Raw genomic sequence first — 16,351 nt, forward strand, 5'->3', positions numbered from 1 at the left:
GCATGTTAGCGGTGCACGCTAGTCGTGTTCAATCAGTGACGTCACCCGCGCTGACACCCGCGCTGACACCCGTGCTGACACCTTGAAGTAAACGTTTCCCTTACGCCGCAAGAGCCTCAGCATCTGTGTGGCGATGCCGTGTGGGTGACAGTTCTGAGGGGGCCTGGTTGGAGCCCAGGATGCAGTACTGTTACATGTGTGTCTGTCCCTTTACATGGCAACTTGTGTGTGTGTGTGTGTGTGCAGGTATCTTCTCGTCTGGAAGAGTTCAGGGAGCTGGTAAAGGAGGTGGCCAGGAGCGCCTGTCACACGGCCATGTTGGAGGCAGGATACACACCTGACTATAACTACAACACAGGTACACACACACACCTGACTATAACTACAACACAGGTACACACACACACCTAACTATAACTACAACACAGGTACACACACACACACCTGACTATAACTACAACACAGGTACACACACACCTGACTACAACTACAACACAGGTACACACACACACCTGACTATAACTACAACACAGGTACACACACACACCTGACTATAACTACAACACAGGTACACACACACACCTGACTATAACTACAACACAGGTACACACACACACCTGACTATAACTACAACACAGGTACACAAACACACCTGACTACAACTACAACACAGGTACACACACACCTGCCTATAACTACAACACAGGTACACACATACCTGACTATAACTACAACACAGGTACACACACACCTGACTATAACTACAACACCGGTACAGACACACCTGACTATAACTACAACACAGGTACACACACACCTGACTATAACTACAACACAGGTACACACACACCTGACTATAACTACAACACAAGTACACACACACCTGACTATAACTACAACACAAGTACACACACACCTGACTCACATGTACACACACACCTGACTATAACTACAACACAGGTACATACGCACACCTGACTATAACTACAACACAGGTACACACACACCTGACTATAACTACAACACAGGTAAACACACACACACACCTGACTATAACTACATCACAGGTACACACACACCTGACTATAACTACATCACAGGTACACACACACCTGACTATAACTACATCACAGGTACACACACACCTGACTATAACTACATCACAGGTACACACACACCTGACTATAACTACATCACAGGTAAACACACACACACACCTGACTATAACTACAACACAGGTAAACACACACACACACCTGGCTATAACTACATCACAGGTACACACACACCTGACTATAACTACATCACAGGTACACACACACCTGACTATAACTACATCACAGGTACACACACACCTGACTATAACTACATCACAGGTACACACACACCTGACTATAACTACATCACAAAAAAGTAGAAGTGTGTGTACTCCAGAGGGAACAGACAGTAGAGTGAGTCTGAAGTGTGTATACTCCAGAGGGAACAGACAGTAGAGTGAGTGTGAAGTGTGTGTACTCCAGAGGGAACAGACAGTAGAGTGAGTCTGAAGTGTGTGTACTCCAGAGGGGACAGACAGTAGAGTGAGTCTGAAGTGTGTGTACTCCAGAGGGAACAGACAGTAGAGTGAGTCTGAAGTGTGTGTACTCCAGAGGGAACAGACAGTAGAGTGAGTCTGAAGTGTGTATACTCCAGAGGGAACAGACAGTAGAGTGAGTGTGAAGTGTGTGTACTCCAGAGGGAACAGACAGTAGAGTGAGTCTGAAGTGTGTGTACTCCAGAGGGGACAGACAGTAGAGTGAGTCTGAAGTGTGTGTACTCCAGAGGGGACAGACAGTAGAGTGAGTCTGAAGTGTGTGTACTCCAGAGGGGACAGACAGTAGAGTGAGTCTGAAGTGTGTGTACTCCAGAGGGAACAGACAGTAGAGTGAGTCTGAAGTGTGTATACTCCAGAGGGAACAGACAGTAGAGTGAGTCTGAAGTGTGTGTACTCCAGAGGGAACAGACAGTAGAGTGAGTCTGAAGTGTGTATACTCCAGAGGGAACAGACAGTAGAGTGAGTCTGAAGTGTGTGTACTCCAGAGGGAACAGACAGTAGAGTGAGTCTGAAGTGTGTGTACTCCAGAGGGAACAGACAGTAGAGTGAGTCTGAAGTGTGTGTACTCCAGAGGGAACAGACAGTAGAGTGAGTCTGAAGTGTGTGTACTCCAGAGGGAACAGACAGTAGAGTGAGTCTGAAGTGTGTGTACTCCAGAGGGAACAGACAGTAGAGTGAGTCTGAAGTGTGTGTACTCCAGAGGGAACAGACAGTAGAGTGAGTCTGAAGTGTGTGTACTCCAGAGGGAACAGACAGTAGAGTGAGTCTGAAGTGTGTGTACTCCAGAGGGAACAGACAGTAGAGTGAGTCTGAAGTGTGTGTACTCCAGAGGGAACAGACAGTAGAGTGAGTCTGAAGTGTGTGTACTCCAGAGGGAACACCTGAGATTGAGCTGCTGTTTGAAGAGGCTCCAGAGAAGATGAGTTACACAGAACAGGCCAACAAGAGGTACCACTGTAGACGCCTCACCTGGTGGGTATCACTCACACACACACACACGCACGTGCACGCGCACACGCGCACGCACGTGCACACACGCACACACACACACACACACACACTCACACGTCCCATTTCTACCTGTACGTTGAGCTGGAGTGCTTTACCTGTGGAGGTGCTGTGAAGGAGCCCCCTTCCTACTCTGTCTTGTTCCAGTTTCATCCGGTTGGCTGACTACCTGATGGTGAACACCATGCACATCCTGGCTGTGAACTCTGTGGCCAAACTACTGGCCGTCCTGCAGGACCAGATCCAACACACCCCAACACACGCTGTCATCCACAGCTGGGCCGACACCGATGCTGCTGTCGCTGCTGCTGCTGGAGACGGAGGTGGAGCCACGGAGGACTCCGACAGGAAGGTACAGCAAGACCGTTTCAGACCTCTCGTCTGGGACCCACAGCCGTTCCATGGATTTGATCTATTCCCAGAACTAGTCCACGTGATTCAACCGGTCAACTAATCACCAGAACGTTGACCTGGTGACTCAGGTGAGGTAGTTCAGAGCGGCTACATGAAGGTGGCTGTGGAGAGGGTTGAAAAAGGCTTCTGGGACACTTTCTCAGACGTGGATGTAGCCTCATCCTGCGCGGACTAAAAAGCAACTATGGAGCTAAACAGACACGGTTGGCTTCGTGTTTATTGACAACATAAATACATTTAAACAATGACCACCTTTTTGTCTCTCAAATACATTGTGCCAGTTGTTGATTAGCTATGAGTCAAAACGACATGGTATCAGTAACAAGATACAACTAGGATTCTCCACATGGCAGCTCCACGGCGTCCAGCCCCTTCGATGGGCCAGCATCATTACGTTTTCAGCCAACTCGTCTCAATGGAGATCCTCCAGTGGACCACTAGGCTTTCTGAAACCAGAGGCCTGTTTAGGAGAGTTTAAAGCTACAGAGGGACAGTGTGTAACAGGTGTTATCGTCTGTCTTGTAGAATGGAGAATACAGTCAGCTTTCTGCCTGCATCCTTCTAAAAACGCTTACTAAACAGAATAGTGGGTTCCTTTTGTTGTGACAATCCCTTCCCCTTTAACTGTGTATTAACCCCTGTGTGTGTGTGTGTGTGTGTGTGTGTGTGTGGTGTGTGTGTGTGTGTGTGTGTGTGTGTGTGTGTGTGTGGTGTGTTTGTGTGTGTGTGTGTGTGTGTACCTCAGGCTACAGAGCCCACAGTGGAGGCAGTTCATCTTCTACCCATGTTTGTGTCGGAGCTGATGCTGGAGACCCACGCTCTGACCTACGAACCCTCCGTAGACCTCTTCCAGGTCTGTAACCCCTGACCTCTCACCTTTCAGCTCACCGAAGATGTCATCGTTCTGCAACATGTCAATATGGCTCAGAATTTGTTACTTTTTTTTGTTTGTAACAATGTATCTCTCTCTCGCTCTCTCTTTATGCATGTGCCTGTGTTTTTGTTTGCGTGTCTGACTGTGTGTGTGTCTGTGCATGTGTGTCGTGTGTGTGTTGTGTGTCTGTGCATGTGTGTGTGCCTGTGAGTGTGGCTGTGTGTGTGTGTGTGTATATTCCCCTAACAGGAGTGTGTGTCAGAGATCATCTCTAGGTTCCAGGAGACGGTGTTGTCATTAGTTGTGCTGGTGACTGACTCCTACTTTGATGCCTTCACTCAGCCCATGATCAACAGCAAGGTGTGAAACACTACCGTTGACTAATTAGCATAAAAAGCTAATTAGCATAAAAAGCATTTTAGCATAAAAAAGCTAATTAGCATAAAAAGCATTTTAGCATAAAAAAGCTAATTAGCATAAAAAGCATTTTTTTTATCTTACAGTAAGCTCGGTGTGACAACTACACCTGTTATAGTGAGACAACTACACCTGTTATAGTGAGACAACTACACCTGTTATAGTGAGACAACTACACCTGTTATAGTGAGACAACTACACCTGTTATAGTGAGACAACTACACCTGTTATAGTGAGACAACTACACCTGTTATAGTGAGACAACTACACCTGTTATAGTGAGACAACTACACCTGTTATAGTGAGACAACTACACCTGTTATAGTGAGACAACTACACCTGTTATAGTGAGACAACTACACCTGTTATAGTGAGACAACTACACCTGTTATAGTGAGACAACTACACCTATTATAGTGAGACAACTACACCTGTTATAGTGAGACAACTACACCTGTTATAGTGAGACAACTACACCTGTTATAGTGAGACAACTACACCTGTTATAGTGAGACAACTACACCTGTTATAGTGAGACAACTACACCTGTTATAGTGAGACAACTACACCTGTTATAGTGAGACAACTACACCTGTTATAGTGAGACAACTACACCTGTAATAGTGAGTACATTTTTCCTCAAAGTAGCTATCAGCAACGTCCGTGCTTGTAGGAACAAGTCCAGTGCAGGTCTTAGCTCACCGAAGACAAGGCTGTTATTTAGTTTAGTTGTAGTTTTTGGGGACAGTTTTCCAGACACAGATTTAACCTAGTTCTAGAATTAAAAGCAATGATAAGATGGCTGTTGTCCAGTTAGTAATACTATCCTATCATAACTATCATAACATGGTTGTATTCCACTATCATTCTGGTGGAGGAGATGTAATACTATCCTATCATAACATGGTTGTACCATTCAGGTAGAGGAGATGTAATACTATCCTATCATAACATGGTTGTATTCCACTACCATTCAGGTAGAGGAGATGTAATACTATCCTATCATAACATGGTTGTACCATTCAGGTAGAGGAGATGTAATACTATCCTATCATAACATGGTTGTACCATTCAGGTAGAGGAGATGTAATACTATCCTATCATAACATGGTTGTATTCCACTACCATTCAGGTAGAGGAGATGTAATACTATCCTATCATAACATGGTTGTACCATTCAGGTAGAGGAGATGTAATACTATCCTATCATAACATGGTTGTACCATTCAGGTAGAGGAGATGTAATACTATCCTATCATAACATGGTTGTATTCCACTACCATTCAGGTAGAGGAGATGTAATACTATCCTATCATAACATGGTTGTACCATTCAGGTAGAGGAGATGTAATACTATCCTATCATAACATGGTTGTATTCCACTACCATTCAGGTAGAGGAGATGTAATACTATCCTATCATAACATGGTTGTACCATTCAGGTAGAGGAGATGTAATACTATCCTATCATAACATGGTTGTACCATTCAGGTAGAGGAGATGTAATACTATCCTATCATAACATGGTTATATTCCACTATCATTCAGGTAGAGGAGATGTAATACTATCCTATCATAACATGGTTGTATTCCACTACCATTCAGGTAGAGGAGATGTAATACTATCCTATCATAACATGGTTGTATTCCACTACCATTCAGGTGTAGGAGATGTAATACTATCCTATCATAACATGGTTGTATTCCACTATCATTCAGGTAGAGGAGATGTAATACTATCCTATCATAACATGGTTGTATTCCACTACCATTCAGGTAGAGGAGATGTAATACTATCCTATCATAACATGGTTGTATCATTCAGGTAGAGGAGATGTAATACTATCCTATCATAACATGGTTGTATTCCACTACCATTCAGGTAGAGGAGATGTAATACTATCCTATCATAACATGGTTGTATTCCACTACCATTCAGGTAGAGGAGATGTAATACTATCCTATCATAACATGGTTATATTCCACTATCATTCAGGTAGAGGAGATGTAATACTATCCTATCATAACATGGTTGTATTCCACTACCATTCAGGTAGAGGAGATGTAATACTATCCTATCATAACATGGTTGTACCATTCAGGTAGAGGAGATGTAATACTATCCTATCATAACATGGTTGTATTCCACTACCATTCAGGTAGAGGAGATGTAATACTATCCTATCATAACATGGTTGTACCATTCAGGTAGAGGAGATGTAATACTATCCTATCATAACATGGTTGTACCATTCAGGTGGAGGAGATGTAATACTATCCTATCATAACATGGTTGTATTCCACTACCATTCAGGTAGAGGAGATGTAATACTATCCTATCATAACATGGTTGTACCATTCAGGTAGAGGAGATGTAATACTATCCTATCATAACATGGTTGTATTCCACTACCATTCAGGTAGAGGAGATGTAATACTATCCTATCATAACATGGTTGTACCATTCAGGTAGAGGAGATGTAATACTATCCTATCATAACATGGTTGTATTCCACTACCATTCAGGTAGAGGAGATGTAATACTATCCTATCATAACATGGTTGTACCATTCAGGTAGAGGAGATGTAATACTATCCTATCATAACATGGTTGTACCATTCAGGTAGAGGAGATGTAATACTATCCTATCATAACATGGTTGTATTCCACTACCATTCAGGTAGAGGAGATGTAATACTATCCTATCATAACATGGTTGTACCATTCAGGTAGAGGAGATGTAATACTATCCTATCATAACATGGTTGTATTCCACTACCATTCAGGTAGAGGAGATGTAATACTATCCTATCATAACATGGTTGTATTCCACTACCATTCAGGTAGAGGAGATGTAATACTATCCTATCATAACATGGTTGTACCATTCAGGTAGAGGAGATGTAATACTATCCTATCATAACATGGTTGTATTCCACTACCATTCAGGTAGAGGAGATGTAATACTATCCTATCATAACATGGTTGTATTCCACTACCATTCAGGTAGAGGAGATGTAATACTATCCTATCATAACATGGTTGTACCATTCAGGTAGAGGAGATGTAATACTATCCTATCATAACATGGTTGTATTCCACTACCATTCAGTTAGAGGAGATGTAATACTATCCTATCATAACATGGTTGTACCATTCAGGTGGAGGAGATGTAATACTATCCTATCATAACATGGTTGTATTCCACTACCATTCAGGTAGAGGAGATGTAATACTATCCTATCATAACATGGTTGTATTCCACTACCATTCAGGTAGAGGAGATGTAATACTATCCTATCATAACATGGTTGTACCATTCAGGTAGAGGAGATGTAATACTATCCTATCATAACATGGTTGTATTCCACTACCATTCAGGTAGAGGAGATGTAATACTATCCTATCATAACATGGTTGTATTCCACTACCATTCAGTTAGAGGAGATGTAATACTATCCTATCATAACATGGTTGTATTCCACTATCATTCAGGTAGAGGAGATGTAATACTATCCTATCATAACATGGTTGTACCATTCAGGTAGAGGAGATGTAATACTATCCTATCATAACATGGTTGTATTCCACTACCATTCAGGTAGAGGAGATGTAATACTATCCTATCATAACATGGTTGTACCATTCAGGTAGAGGAGATGTAATACTATCCTATCATAACATGGTTGTATTCCACTACCATTCAGGTAGAGGAGATGTAATACTATCATATCATAACATGGTTGTACCATTCAGGTAGAGGAGATGTAATACTATCCTATCATAACATGGTTGTACCATTCAGGTAGAGGAGATGTAATACTATCCTATCATAACATGGTTGTATTCCACTACCATTCAGGTAGAGGAGATGTAATACTATCCTATCATAACATGGTTGTACCATTCAGGTAGAGGAGATGTAATACTATCCTATCATAACATGGTTGTATTCCACTACCATTCAGGTAGAGGAGATGTAATACTATCCTATCATAACATGGTTGTATCATTCAGGTAGAGGAGATGTAATACTATCCTATCATAACATGGTTGTATCATTCAGGTAGAGGAGATGTAATACTATCCTATCATAACATGGTTGTACCATTCAGGTAGAGGAGATGTAATACTATCCTATCATAACATGGTTGTATTCCACTATCATTCAGGTGTAGGAGATGTAATACTATCCTATCATAACATGGTTGTATTCCACTACCATTCAGGTAGAGGAGATGTAATACTATCCTATCATAACATGGTTGTACCATTCAGGTAGAGGAGATGTAATACTATCCTATCATAACATGGTTGTACCATTCAGGTAGAGGAGATGTAATACTATCCTATCATAACATGGTTGTACCATTCAGGTAGAGGAGATGTAATACTATCCTATCATAACATGGTTGTACCATTCAGGTAGAGGAGATGTAATACTATCCTATCATAACATGGTTGTACCATTCAGGTAGAGGAGATGTAATACTATCCTATCATAACATGGTTGTATTCCACTACCATTCAGGTAGAGGAGATGTAATACTATCCTATCATAACATGGTTGTATTCCACTGTCATTCAGGTAGAGGAGATGTAATACTATCCTATCATAACATGGTTGTACCATTCAGGTAGAGGAGATGTAATACTATCCTATCATAACATGGTTGTACCATTCAGGTAGAGGAGATGTAATACTATCCTATCATAACATGGTTGTATTCCACTACCATTCAGGTAGAGGAGATGTAATACTATCCTATCATAACATGGTTGTATTCCACTACCATTCAGGTAGAGGAGATGTAATACTATCCTATCATAACATGGTTGTATTCCACTACCATTCAGGTAGAGGAGATGTAATACTATCCTATCATAACATGGTTGTACCATTCAGGTAGAGGAGATGTAATACTATCCTATCATAACATGGTTGTATTCCACTACCATTCAGGTGGAGGAGAAGACGTGTGGTGAAGGTCCTGGTCTGGAGGCCATGTTAGAGGATGATAAACACCTCCTGAACATCATCCTCGACATCAAGGTCAGCATTCTGTGTCCTTTTTAAAGGTCATTTGAATGAGCTAAGTGGATGGTAATTGTCTTGGACATTTTGGTGTCAACTTAGTGTCTATTATGATCCCTAATGGCAAAGCTCTTTAAATCTGTTGTGGCAGTTAAATGCCTTTCACAGTTCAGTGTTTTGTTGTCTTGCCTCTTCGTCCTTGTGCCCTGATTCCCTGACTGTTCGTCTAACTGGCTGCCTCATTAAGAAGTTTGTTTTGTTGTCTCTCCTCGTCTCCCTCTTCCTCCTCCTCTCGCTCCCTCTCAGCAATCGCTCCAGTTTGCGTTTGACTCGGCCAGCGTGTACGCGCGCACCTTTGAGAGCTTCCGCGTCTTCTACAGAGAGAATGAGAGTCTGGACCTGGACGCGCTCAGAGATCAGGATCACGGTACCGTAGCAACGCTCTTCATCACCAGCATCATCAATTCAATGAACTTACCGGGGAACAGAGAAAATGGATTAGCCAAGGCACTTATTTTCAGTATATAGCTTTGAGTTTCTACAGTCAACACAAATACCACAGCAGCATATCCATTTTGTCTCAGTTCATTCAGACCTTTGGATCCAATGAGGTCCTTTAGGCGTTTTCTGTATATATCACAGTGGCAAATCAACACTCACCCATCTCTCTTTTTTAAACGGTCTAGAGAGTCATCATGTGACTCTGTACCCGGTCCTGTTCCCTGTAGGAGTGGCGTTCTTCGCTGAGAGTCTGGAGAAGTACCACAGCGAACATAAAGAGGCCCTGGCCATCAAACAGAAGAGGCACCTGGGCCTGCTGCTGGTAGACACCACTCTGCTTAAAGGGAAGCTCCTCCCCTCACCACTACGCTGTCTGGAGGTAGGAGGAGAGGAACAGTGTTACCAGTGTTAATCACCCCCTGCCTTTGCACTGTGGAGATCTGAAACTTATTCATTGGTATTAGCAATATGTATGAATATAAACTTCCACTTAGCCTACCTATCAGAGGGCGAGTTTGAGCTATTACCAAATTGCTTACAAATGTCAAATCCTCTCGGTTCTCCACAAGTCCAGGGTCAAGTGGTGGATTTGGGATTGGGCCGTCCATCCACTGACCAACAATAATGCCTGTGCTGCCCCCCCCCTCCCCTCCAGGCCATCAATGACATGCTCCCCCTGCTGGCTAAGAGAAAGATCGACGCCATCATCGCTGAGGCTCAGGATGCCCAGTTCAAACTGGAGTTCATCCCCTCTGCAACTACAGAGTTCGTCAACTCCCTCACCTTCCTAGAGGAGATACAGGAGCGGGTAAGAGACGGTTTTGTCTAGAAGGGATACAGCTTTCGTAAAAATTGACTTTTTCGTGGCAGGTTAGGAGAACTTACGCAGTAGGGTTAGGAAAATGAACGTAGCAGGTTAGGAGAATTTACGCAGTAGGATTAGGAATATGAACGTAGCAGGTTAGGAGAACTTACGCAGTAGGGTTAGGAAAATGAACGTAGCAGGTTAGGAGAACTTACACAGTAGGGTTAGGAAAATTAACTTAGCAGGTTAGGAGAATTTACGCAGTAGGATTAGGAAAATGAACGTAGCAGGTTAGGATAACTTACGCAGTAGGGTTAGGAAAATGAGCGTAGCAGGTTAGGAGAACTTACGCAATAGGGTTAGGAAAGTGAACGTTGCAGGTTAGGAGAACTTACGCAGTAGGGTTAGGAAAATGAACGTTGCAGGTTAGGAGAACTTATGCAGTAGGGTTAGGAAAATGAACGTAGCAGGTTAGGAGAACTTACGCAGTAGGGTTAGGAAAATGAACGTAGCAGGTTAGGAGAATTAGGTTAAGGTTGACGGTCACACAGAGCCATCATCTTCTTCATTCAAGAGACTGACTCCGTCCCAGAGTAGGGGACTCAGACCCAGAGTAGGGGACTCGGACCCAGAGTAGGGGACTCGGACCCAGAGTAGGGGACTCAGCCCCAGAGTAGGGGACTCAGACCCAGAGTAGGGGACTCAGACCAGAGTAGGGGACAGATCCAGAGTAGGGGACTCAGACCCAGAGTAGGGGACATACCCAGAGTAGGGGACAGACCCAGAGTAGGGGACTCAGCCCCAGAGTAGGGGACTCAGACCCAGAGTAGGGGACTCAGACCCAGAGTAGGGGACTCAGACCCAGAGTAGGCGACTCAGACCCAGAGTAGGGGACAGATCCAGAGTAGGGGACATACCCAGAGTAGGGGACAGACCCAGAGTAGGGGACTCAGCCCCAGAGTAGGGGACTCAGACCCAGAGTAGGGGACTCAGACCCAGAGTAGGGGACTCAGACCCAGGGTACGGGACTCAGACCCAGAGTAGGGGACAGACCCAGAGTAGGCGACTCAGACCCAGAATAGAGGACTCAGACCCAGAGTAGGCGACGCAGACCCAGAGTAGGGGACTCAGACCCAGAGTAGGGGACTCAGACCCAGAGTAGGGGACAGACCCAGAGTAGGGGACAGCCCCAGAGTAGGGGACTCAGCCCCAGAGTAGGGGCCTCAGACCCAGGGTAGGGGACTCAGACCCAGAGTAGGGGACTCAGACCCAGAGTAGGGGACTCAGACCCAGAGTATTTGACTCAGACCCAGGGTAGGGGACTCAGACCCAGGGTAGGGGACTCAGACCCAGAGTAGGGGACTCAGACCCAGAGTATTTGACTCAGACACAGAGTAGGGGACTCAGACCCAGAGTAGGGGACTCAGACCCAGAGTATTGGACTCAGACCCAGAGTAGGGGACTCAGACCCAGAGTATTGGACTCAGACCCAGAGTAGGGGACTCAGACCCAGAGTAAGGGACGCAGACCCAGAGTAGGGGACTCAGACCCAGAGTAGGGGACTCAGACCCAGAGTATTGGACTCAGACCCAGAGTAGGGGACTCAGACCCAGATTAGGGGATGCAGACCCAGAGTAGGGGACTCAGCCCCAGAGTAGGGGACTCAGACCCAGAGTAAGGGACGCAGACCCAGAGTAGGGGACTCAGACCAGGTTAGGGGACTCAGACCCAGATTAGGGGATGCAGACCCAGAGTAGGGGACTCAGCCCCAGAGTAGGGGACTCAAACCCAGAGTAGGGGACTCAGACCCAGAGTAGGGGACTCAGACCCAGAGTAGGGGACTCAGACCCAGAGTAGGGGACTCAGACCCAGAGTAGGGGACTCAGACCCAGAGTATTGGACTCAGACCAGGTTAGGGGACTCAGACCCAGATTAGGGGATGCAGACCCAGAGTAGGGGACTCAGCCCCAGAGTAGGGGACTCAGACCCAGAGTAGGGGACTCAGACCCAGAGTAGGGGACTCAGACCCAGAGTAGGGGACTCAGACCCAGGGTAGGGGACTCAGACCCAGAGTAGGGGACTCAGACCCAGGGTAGGGGACTCAGACCCAGAGTAGGGGACTCAGACCCAGGGTAGGGGACTCAGACCCAGGTTAGGGGACTCAGACCCAGAGTAGGGGACTCAGACCCAGAGTATTTGACTCAGACACAGAGTAGGGGACTCAGACCCAGAGTAGGGGACTCAGACCCAGAGTATTGGACTCAGACCCAGAGTAGGGGACTCAGACCCAGAGTATTGGACTCAGACCCAGAGTAGGGGACTCAGACCCAGAGTAAGGGACGCAGACCCAGAGTAGGGGACTCAGACCCAGAGTAGGGGACTCAGACCCAGAGTATTGGACTCAGACCCAGAGTAGGGGACTCAGACCCAGATTAGGGGATGCAGACCCAGAGTAGGGGACTCAGCCCCAGAGTAGGGGACTCAGACCCAGAGTAAGGGACGCAGACCCAGAGTAGGGGACTCAGACCAGGTTAGGGGACTCAGACCCAGATTAGGGGATGCAGACCCAGAGTAGGGGACTCAGCCCCAGAGTAGGGGACTCAAACCCAGAGTAGGGGACTCAGACCCAGAGTAGGGGACTCAGACCCAGAGTAGGGGACTCAGACCCAGAGTAGGGGACTCAGACCCAGAGTAGGGGACTCAGACCCAGAGTATTGGACTCAGACCAGGTTAGGGGACTCAGACCCAGATTAGGGGATGCAGACCCAGAGTAGGGGACTCAGCCCCAGAGTAGGGGACTCAGACCCAGAGTAGGGGACTCAGACCCAGAGTAGGGGACTCAGACCCAGAGTAGGGGACTCAGACCCAGGGTAGGGGACTCAGACCCAGAGTAGGGGACTCAGACCCAGGGTAGGGGACTCAGACCCAGAGTAGGGGACTCAGACCCAGGGTAGGGGACTCAGACCCAGAGTAGGGGACTCAGACCCAGAGTATTGGACTCAGACCCAGAGTAGGGGACTCAGACCCAGATTAGGGGACTCAGAACCAGAGTAGGGGACTCAGACCCAGAGTACTTTGTCACTTTGTATCACACTGTAGTCATTGTTACATTACTCATTACCAAACTACTGGGAAAGATGACCAAGGGAGTCAGTAGTGTTGGGTTCATGTTGTCAGGTGAAAGTCTTTCTTGGATGTTTCTGGGAAAGGACTTAGTCGAATTTCTGTTTTCAGCCAGCATTGCCCGCCTAGGAAAACATCTGGGGTAAACACTGACAGTTCTTTCATGGTCTGTGTGTTTGTGTGTCAGATGGAGTGGTTGGACGAGCAGACAGAGACCGTGTGCCAGATGTACAAGCTGATAGACTCCTACTCCGTGCCCAGCCCTCCTGAGGACTTGGCCGTCTACGCCACCCTGAAACCCTCAGTCACCGGCATACGCAACGCCATCGACAAGGCCTTGGGAGAGAAGGACGCCAACGTGGACAAGTTCTGTGTCCACCTCCAACGGGACATCACCGACCTCAACAAGGAGGTCAAGAGGGTCAAACAGCAGGCTCAGGTAAGTAGAGGTCAAGGGTCAACGTTCAGATGCATTGTATCACACTAGCTTCAGCATCACGCTAAGGGTCAGTGTTTGTTCCCAGACAGGCTTTATAAATAACTGTGTAAAAAGCTAAGAATGTAGACATCAGTCTCTGGATGTGACAGTCATTTACAACTAGGTTCCTCTTCTCCAGGTCGTTGTGCTCTACATCAACTGACCTGAAAAGATAATTTAGTCTGTCACAGTAGGGTAAATAGAGGTGTGTATGGGTTTGATCCAGACCAGGGAGGGACAACTTTGATGGGGGTTGGAGCCATTAAAAATCTGAACTCATAGTGAGTGGCCGCAGTGGCTCGCGGGTCTGCATACCCACATCCAGGGAGGGGCGGCAGGGTAGCCTAGTGGTTAGAGCGTTGGACTAGTAACCGGAAGGTTTCAAGTTCAAACCCCCGAGCTGACAAGGTACAAATCTGTCGTTCTGCCCCTGAACAGGCAGTTAACCCACTGTTCCTAGGCCGTCATTGAAAATAAGAATGTGTTCTTAACTGACTTGCCTAGTAAAATAAAGGTAAAATAAACATCCATACACACACGCAGGCAGAGCCGGCCCTAGCCTTTTTGGGGCCCTAGGGGACATTTTGCTGCGAGTAAAACAGTTTCCCGTCCCTGATCCATGTATAACTGTGTGTATGTGTTGATCTCTGCTCCCCAGAACAATCAGATCATGGACATCAACGCTGAGCGTCCCAAGGTCCGTCTGCTGCTGGACGAGGTCCAGGTCTCCATAGACGAGCTGCAGAACCAGGCCTTCCAGTACAAGTCTTTCCAGAAGAACTTCAAGGTACTACTATACTATACAATACCATACTATACAATACAATATTCTACAGTACCATACTATACCATACTATACTATACCATACTATACAATACCATACTGTACAATACAATATTCTACAGTTCCATACTATACCATACTATACAATATCGTACTATACAATACTATACAATACCATACTATACAATACAATATTCTACAGTACCATACTATACCATACTATACAATACCATACTATACAATACTATACAATACCATACTATACAATACAATACAATATTCTACAGTTCCATACTATACCATACTATACAATATCGTACTATACAATACTATACAATACCATACTATACCATACTATACTATACAACACAATACAATATTCTACAGTACCATGCTATACCATACTGTACAATACAATACAATATTCTACAGTACCATACTATACCATACTATACTATACAATACCATACTATACAATACAATATTCTACAGTACCATACTATACTATACAATACCATACTATACCATACCATACAGTACCATACTATACCATGCTATACTATACAATACAATACAATACCATACTATACAATACCATACAATATTCTACAGTACCATACTATACAGTACAATACCATACTATACAGTACAATACCATACTATACAATACCATACTATACATTACCATACCATACCATACAATACAATACCATACCATACTATACAATGCAATACCATACAATACAATACCATACTATACAATACCATACAATACAATACCATACTATACAATACCATACAATACAATACCATACTATACAATACCATACAATACAATACCATACTATACAGTACCATACTATACTATACAATACTATGCTATACACTACAATACCATACTATACAGTACCATACTATACTATACAATACTATGCTATACACTACAATACCATACTATACAGTACCATACTATACTATACAATACTATGCTATACACTACAATACCATACTATACAATACAGTACCATACTATACCATACTATACAATGCAATGCCGTACAATACTATACCATACTATACAATACAATATTCTACACTACCATACTATACAATAGCATACTATACAATACCATACTATACGGTACCATACTATACAATACAATACTATACAGTACCATACTATACCATACTATACAATATCATACTATACCATACTATACAATGCAATACCATACAATACAATAACATACTATACAGCACCATACTATACTATACTATGCAATACTATGTTATACACTACAATACCATACTATACAA

The 16,351-nt window shown here is 44.6% G+C and overlaps 2 protein-coding genes across 2 annotated transcripts in view; both read left to right on the forward strand.

Moving 5' to 3' along the window:
- Positions 1–2,458: 2,458 nt before the first annotated feature.
- Positions 2,459–3,056, forward strand: LOC149974976 (dynein axonemal heavy chain 6-like). The gene is made up of 2 exons (XM_090211818.1): positions 2,459–2,566; positions 2,750–3,056. Exons 1-2 carry the CDS (start codon positions 2,514–2,516, stop codon positions 3,054–3,056), a joined length of 360 nt encoding a protein of 119 aa, XP_090067944.1. The 5' UTR covers positions 2,459–2,513.
- Positions 3,057–10,505: 7,449 nt separating this feature from the next.
- LOC149974977 (dynein axonemal heavy chain 6-like) overlaps positions 10,506–16,351 on the forward strand; it is a 129,339-nt gene continuing 123,493 nt past the window's right edge. Inside the window, exons 1-3 of the mRNA XM_090209550.1 lie at positions 10,506–10,652; positions 13,960–14,211; positions 14,909–15,037. Of these exons, the coding sequence (XP_090065676.1) occupies positions 10,512–10,652; positions 13,960–14,211; positions 14,909–15,037 (522 nt within the window). The 5' untranslated portion in view covers positions 10,506–10,511. The remainder of the gene's footprint in view (positions 10,653–13,959; positions 14,212–14,908; positions 15,038–16,351) is intronic.

Source organism: Oncorhynchus mykiss, chromosome 19, assembly GCF_057628025.1.
Source record: "Oncorhynchus mykiss isolate SJ-2025 chromosome 19, ASM5762802v1, whole genome shotgun sequence".
Classification (NCBI taxonomy): Eukaryota; Metazoa; Chordata; class Actinopteri; order Salmoniformes; family Salmonidae; genus Oncorhynchus; species Oncorhynchus mykiss.